The sequence below is a fragment of the Topomyia yanbarensis genome, chromosome 1, assembly GCF_030247195.1.
Source record: "Topomyia yanbarensis strain Yona2022 chromosome 1, ASM3024719v1, whole genome shotgun sequence".
Taxonomy (NCBI): domain Eukaryota; kingdom Metazoa; phylum Arthropoda; class Insecta; order Diptera; family Culicidae; genus Topomyia; species Topomyia yanbarensis.
The window spans coordinates 164,739,720-164,746,876 of record NC_080670.1 but is presented as its reverse complement, the minus strand read 5'-3'; the positions used below and the strand labels follow the sequence as shown (position 1 = coordinate 164,746,876).

The following is a 7,157-nucleotide window of genomic DNA, read 5'->3' as shown; positions in this document are numbered from 1 at the left end:
AAATAGCGGAGCTTCGTCGTGCTGCTGCAAGAACGGCAAAAGGCGCTTCTCGAGGCATTCATATTTGTAGATTTCGCCATTTACTGTGCCCTTTGTCACGATAGGCTCACTCCTCAGTCCGCAAGAGCAGATGGCCTGCCAAATGAGATATTTGGAGGCGAACTTCGACATTTTCTTCTTCTTAAATTTGTCGTCCACATAGAACTTGCTCTTGCCGGTGAAAAACGCCAACCCCGGAATTTGCTTAAAATCGGCTTTTATATACGTTTCGTCGTCCATAACACAGCAACCATATTTTGTCAGCATCTTCTCGTAGAGCTTCCGTGCCCGAGTTTTAGCCATCGATTGTTGCCGCTCATCGCGGTTTGGGAAGTTCTGTACCTTGTATGTATGTAGTCCAGCTCTCTTCTTTGCATTCTGGACGTAGCTCTGCGACATGCCGATCTTTTTAGCCAAATCACGGCTTGAGACGTTGGGAATTGCTTTAATCATCCGCTTCACCTTTCTCTCCGTCTTTTTGTTTCCTGGTCCCAGTTTTCTTCCAGCTCCTTTGCCGTGGTCCAACGTCAACCGCTCCTGGACCCGCTTCAACAGTCTGGAGACGGTTGAATGGTGAATGTTCAACATTTTTCCCAATTGCCGGTGCGACAGGTCAGGAAATTCAAGGTGTTTGGAAAGAATTTGTTCTCTCGACTCGCGTTGGTTCACCTCCATTTTCTTTGAATCGAAAAACACGACTTCGAGTTTGACAGCATGTAAACAATACACATCAATGAGAAAGTGTGCAAAATTTGGTTGATTTTTACCCAATGGTAAAAAAGTTATGCCCTGTTGAATGTGTCGCAATAATTTCGTGTTCGCCCTTTATACGGCAAATCCTCCAAAAATGCCGTGAATGCCAGGTCCCGACACATCACCTGTTCATCGAATTTAAAGCCGCATATTACACGGTGGACCGTGTGGAGCTATGGAAAATGATGGACGAGAACGGATTCCCTGGGAAGCTGACAAGACTGATTAAAGCTACGATGGATGGTGTAAGGTGAACTAAGACAAGGCGATGGGATGTCCTGCCTGCTGTTCAATATAGCGCTGGAAGGTGTAATGCGAAGAGCGGGGTTCAACATGCGGGGCACGATTTTCACGAGGTCCGAACAGTTCGCGTGCTTCGCTGACGACGTGGACATAATCGGTAGAAACAAGGAGACGGTAGCAGTTCTGTATACCCGACTGAAGCGCGAAACAGCACGAGTAGGACTGAAGATAAATGTGTCTAAGACGAAGTACATGCTCGATCGCGATAGGGAACGCTTGGGCAGTAGTATTATGATCGACGGCGACGAGTTCGAGGTGGTTGACGAGTTCATCTACCGAGGCTCATTGGTGACTGCGGACAATAACATCAGCCGGGAAATCAGAAGGCGTATTATCTCTGGAAGTCGCGCTTACTATGGGTTCCACAAAAACTTTGAGATCCAGGAAGCTTCGTCACCGCACGAAATGCGCCATGTACAACACACTGATTAGACCGGTGGGTCTCTACGGGCACGAAACGTGGACAATGTTCGAGGAGGATCTGCAAGCACTCGAAGTCTTCGAAAGAAGGGTGCTAAGAACGATCTTCGGTGGTGTGCAGGAGGATGGCGTGTGGAGGAGAAGGATGAACCACGAACTTGCACGACTCTATGGTGAGCCAAGTATCTGGAAAGTAGCTCAAGCTGGAAGGGTACGGTGGGCGGGGCATGTTGAGAGGATGCCGGACAACAACCCCACCAAGTTGGTTTTCACCTCCAACCAGGCAGGTACAAGACGGAGAGGAGCGCAGCGTTCCCGGTGGCTGGACCAAGTGGAGCAGAACCTGGCGAGCAGCAACTGATCGAGTGACGTGGCGGCATATTGTAGAACAGATTAAATCATGATAATATGATGTATAATCAGGAAATAATAATAATTGTTATTATTGTTATTTATCAGTGTGCAATCGGGCTGTCTCAACAACCTATTTCTGCAACCTATGTGCATTAACTGTACACCTACCGTCTATCCGTTGCACTTGACAGTGTGTGCAGTGCTTTATAGTCACACCTACGACCGCGCACCGGCTTCCTATGAGCGTTTTGGCGGCTCAGAGGTGTCCTTCCATGTTGCTCAGGGATACATTGGTCCTATACACATCCATGCATACAGGTATACATACGGGCTTACATTCATACATACATACAAACTATTTGGCGCAAGTTTAGAGCGTGTAACGTCGTGTCATCTAGTCTGTCATCCTATGGAAAATCATCCTACCATCGCCTTGAGGTCAACGTCATATTGGCAAATTTTGCATTGAATCCGCTTCTGTCTCTTCCTAATCTCCTTTTTGTCTCCTAGGTCCGAAGCGGATCAATCGACTATTAATTGAAACGGTAAACATACTAGCAGTATTATTAGTCCTTACTCGCGAATACTTTTCCTACAACTGTGCTGTTTCTTCTCTATCTTATAACATAACTCGATTATCCCTGTTCTAGTCAATATACATATTCATTACATTATGGACCAGGCAAACCCTTAATTTTTCTATTATTATTATCCTTAGTAGCTATACCAGTGATGGTATTTTAGGATTCGTAAAAAGAATCTCTGCCAATAAAGGCGTAAGCAATATTTATCCACATAAAGTTTGCTCGAAACGAATGTCCGCCTGGTTCGACTCGAATAGACCACACCGACCCGAAAGGGTTGCTTATCATTTCTGAGAACCGGTGTGATTGATCGAGTTTTAAGTTTAATAATCATATGAACAAGTCCTGAATAATTAACTATCTCTTAGGTGCCAGTCATGCACTCCTTTCCTGAATTAGCCTCATACTCACGATCAAAAGAGTCGACAAATAGTAGGATCCACATGACCCCCACCCAAGCGAATTGATCAACTTGCCTACCAACCAGCCACGAAGACTTCCGAAGCAATGAGAATGGACCATGCCAGTCGAAGGCCACAGGCCCAGCGCCATCTCGTACAGTGTCATTGTCATTTCTCAGCCCACCCCCTGGCAGACGTTCATCCGCCCATCTAGACTTTGTCAAGATTAGAACCTACAAAGCCTAACTGTTCGTATGTGCTAGTCCGTATAGATTTTGGTTTGCTGAAACGAAACAAGAAAAGCAAAATAATTGTGATTATATCGTAGTTATAATAAATCTTGAGCGTTTTTTCAAAACGTCATATCTGCAATGAGTTACTCTCTTTGTTTACTTTCTCTTTCGATTTTTACGGCGTCACTATAACACTTTTCACTCATTTTACAGTACAGATCGAAAGACGGTGGTTTCAACTAGCATATCATGCAAAGAGTTGAGGGATAAATGTTAAAGTGACCGAATTATTAACAGAAGAAAAAGTAAACAAAGAGAGTAACTCATTGCAGATATGACGTTTTGAAAAAACGCTCAAGAATTAAGTAAACGATTTCTCATCTGTTGTCCGTTCCCTTGTTCGTAGTCCTCCCTCATGTTCCTGATCTGTTTGGGCCACTGGCTTTCCGTTTCCTTGGCCGTCACGCTCGATCCGCACATAGTGTAGCAAGAGAAACAAATGAAAAGACAAAAAAGAAATGAAAATAAATGGACGTCTGCTATCTTTGCCTAAATTGATGTTGCTTCTCAGTTTTGCACGACCCAGGGGGAACTTGGCCTTGATCCCAATGCTCTGTCACAGATTTTGCGTGATATTCGTTATGGAATATTCTTTGTTTGGGGGCCATTCATAAACAATGTTGTTCGTTTTTTAAAACTTAACCCGTGATACGTCTAAAATTCATTTTTAGTTTTTATCACGTTACGTGACGCTCTTCCCCTATTGTCAATATTCGATATCATTTATGAATGGTCCCCTGGCGATATATTTAGAGCAGACAATCCCATGAAAAATAGGATTGACGGGATTTTAGTGCGCTTTTGGCGCCTTGTGTCACATCTTCATGTTTGTTATACATACTAAGAATACCAAAGCATGTGATGACCGGAAGATTAGAGAAGCAACTCCTCCCCTTCCCCCCATAATCAGGAAATAATAATAATAAAATAATGGGTCATAAAAAGTGTTCAAGGAATTAACGTGCAGTTGATCGATCCTTGCTATCTGGATCTACGTTATCGAACATACGGGATGCATGAACGAAGTCGGTCGATCTGCCTTCGGTTTACCGAAGCATTTCAATGATTCGATTTTAACCTTCCGATTAACGATTTTCGCTAACGCGCTATCAATTTTTTTCGCATTATTAACAACTAGAACAAAAAAAATCATTGGGACAACTGTCCGATAAATATACCGATCAAATAAACAATTAACACAAATTCCTTGAAATTTTTACATTTGAGTCTTAGCTTAGCTTACAACATATATTAACGAATCCACAAGTCAGGTTCCTCCAAACAACTCAAACGAGCTTGAACATATTTTGGTTGAAAAGTTGGAATGAACCGTCCCTATTGAGCAAAGACAACTTACAACAAATGTGTTTGTGTACTATGATACACCAACAGGTGGTTGGTAACAGAACTATGTACAGGCACGTGAGAATGAAATAACACAACATAGGGAATCGCATCGCTATGCCGTGCCGCCACATAACCATGGGTACGTTCAAGGGTAGCCGTTGGATCAATACCGAAACATTTAGATTTTTTTACTGGTTTCGAATGCGGTGTGGTCAGACTCGAATAGCGACACAACTGCTAAAATGTCTACCCCAAAACCAATTCTCAACGTCGAAAGCTTGGCTTTGACCAATAAAAAGATTGGCGAGTTGAAAAAGAAGGTGACATTAGCTGGTGAGTTTCTGCAAACATTTCTAAGTACATCATCCGTTCCTATATGTCACTAATAATGATATCTTTCAGAGGGCCAAAAAAAGGCGTACACCGAAGAATGGGCGGATGCGAAAAAAGTCCAGAACGATAAAGTAACCGAGCTGAAGAAAGATGTACGCGATTTGACCAACAAACTGTCATACCTACATAATCCGAATAGCTTGAAAGCGCAAAAGAATCTACAGGAAATCAAGCGTCGGACGCAGCTACCACCCGGAGCTAAAACGATTCAGGAGGCCGTACAAGTGCTAGATCTGAAAATAATCGACGTAAACAAGCAGGCGGATGTCGTTGAGGCGAAACACAAGAAGCGCGAACAATGCTACAAAAAGTTGGTCGATCAATACCACGCACTGATGGCATACAAAAATTCCAAAAGCGATGGATCAAACCCTTCGGAAACGGTCGAGGAGGATGCCAACAGGAAACTCATAACTCACTTGGAGAACGAGATTCACCGAACCTCCGTCCAATGGATGGAAGCGGAGCATATCAGAAAGAAGTACCGTGGAATAAAATCCTCTCTGATGAGAGATGCGGAAAGATTTGAAAGTTCTTTGTTGGATTTGGAGGTTGCTATTACGGAACAGCAAGCAGAAATCACTAAACTAGAGGCAGTTCACAAGGAAGCGATGCAAATGCGGGACAGTACTAAGGCGATTCTACAGCGACAGGAACAAACGACAGTTTACGCAAACAAAGCAAGAGAAAAGCAGGCTCTCGACTTCCGGCGTCAGGTTGAGGAACGTAAGCTGGAGCTAGAACGTCTGGAGCGGAAGATTTTCTCCACCGGTAAAACGTTGATTCATCAGGAGAGTATTTTGTCTGCTTCCGGGGATCATGCTGCCGGGAGAGGCGAAGGAGATGAGCCGGGTGGGCACGATAAGGAATCTGCAACGGATATGGAGCAAAAGTTTAAGAAGCTGATGCAGGCTATCGGTAACTTTTACTTTTATTGATTGATAGTTTTTACTATGGCGTTAATGGCTCGTTTTTTTTTTTCTCACGATATCTCAACAGGGGTCAGCGCGGCTAGTGAAGTTGTCGATCGTTTCCTGGCGCAACGGGAGGCCTCGGCCCGTCTGACGTACCTTCGCTCGATTACTGAGAACGAGAAGAAACAATTGGAAGCCCAACGGGAGCTAATGACTGCCCAATTGGATGCGTTTAAGTTTGCCGATGTCAAGGACAGTGATGTGTGAGTAAACGTAGCAATTGTTACCATCGTGTAAGGGGGCGTGGGATAATTTTAATTCGATTATTTTTTGATTTCATAGCAATCAAGAGGAACTGGAAAAGATTAGAAACTCGATCGAGGAACAAAAGGCTCGCCGGGAGGAGTGTGAGAAAGCGATTGACTACACGAGAAACGTATTCAATACAATTAAAGACGCATTGGTTGAACTGTTAATAACGCTGCGAGAAATTGATGATAATCTGGGAGCCGACTACTTACGATGGACTCCCACAAAACAGGCAAATTTAATGGACCTTTCGCCTGAGAATATTTCCGTTGATGACTTGGGCAACATGTTGGAAGACAAAATAAAACTCGGCATGATCGCCAGTGGACAACTGGCGGCAAACGACGACGAGGACGGTGACAGTGGATTATCTGAGGAAGAAGTTGAATTACCAAGACCGACCAGTTCATTGCAGATACCGGCGTCTACTCCTTCGGTGGGAACATCATCTATGCAAGACGACCGTGAAAAACCACCCGCCTATCCCCCGGTCTACGTTAATCTGATTGCCGGTCGGACAACCGCGCAGATTTCATCGGCCTCACCCGGACCGGGAGCTACGGTGGTTCTGTCGGATGACGAAGCAGAAGTTCCGTCTCGAAGCTATCTGAAACGACAAGCTAATATGATCATCGAGGCAAAATCTAGACGTAAGGGCTTTAGAATGCCACCGCCGAAGAGGCGTTAAGATCCGCCATTGGTGGATGGGAACCTTTATTGGTTATTTAAAGTCCTGAAACTACATGAAAATATATAAGAACGAAATTTCGCGTCATATGGATAGTGATATTCGCTACCGAAACAATCATTGCGCTTCGAGCTAGAGAATCCGAAATTGCGTTTCCCACTTTATTTTAGACCTTGTCCTGGGGCTCTTCGGGTGAGCGAACGACACCGTGCTCGCTTTCCGCGGTAGGACTAGAGTGTAGCGTGATTCACTCGAATTCAATGATAATCTTCAATACACTCATATGTTGATTTTGCTTTACAGTTTATCGATGCTCGCTCGTGGCGGAGGATCGTTCATTTGTGTTTTGTTTGATTAGA

The 7,157-nt window shown here is 44.2% G+C and overlaps 1 protein-coding gene across 1 annotated transcript; it reads left to right on the top strand.

Annotated features, from left to right (window-relative positions):
* The first annotated feature begins 3,392 nt into the window (after window positions 1-3,392).
* On the top strand, window positions 3,393-6,874 carry LOC131680216 (outer dynein arm-docking complex subunit 3). Its single transcript, XM_058960939.1, has 4 exons — window positions 3,393-4,827; window positions 4,897-5,805; window positions 5,887-6,064; window positions 6,144-6,874. Exons 1-4 carry the CDS (start codon window positions 4,737-4,739, stop codon window positions 6,796-6,798), a joined length of 1,833 nt encoding a protein of 610 aa, XP_058816922.1. The 5' UTR covers window positions 3,393-4,736; the 3' UTR covers window positions 6,799-6,874.
* The last annotated feature ends 283 nt before the right edge of the window (window positions 6,875-7,157 follow it).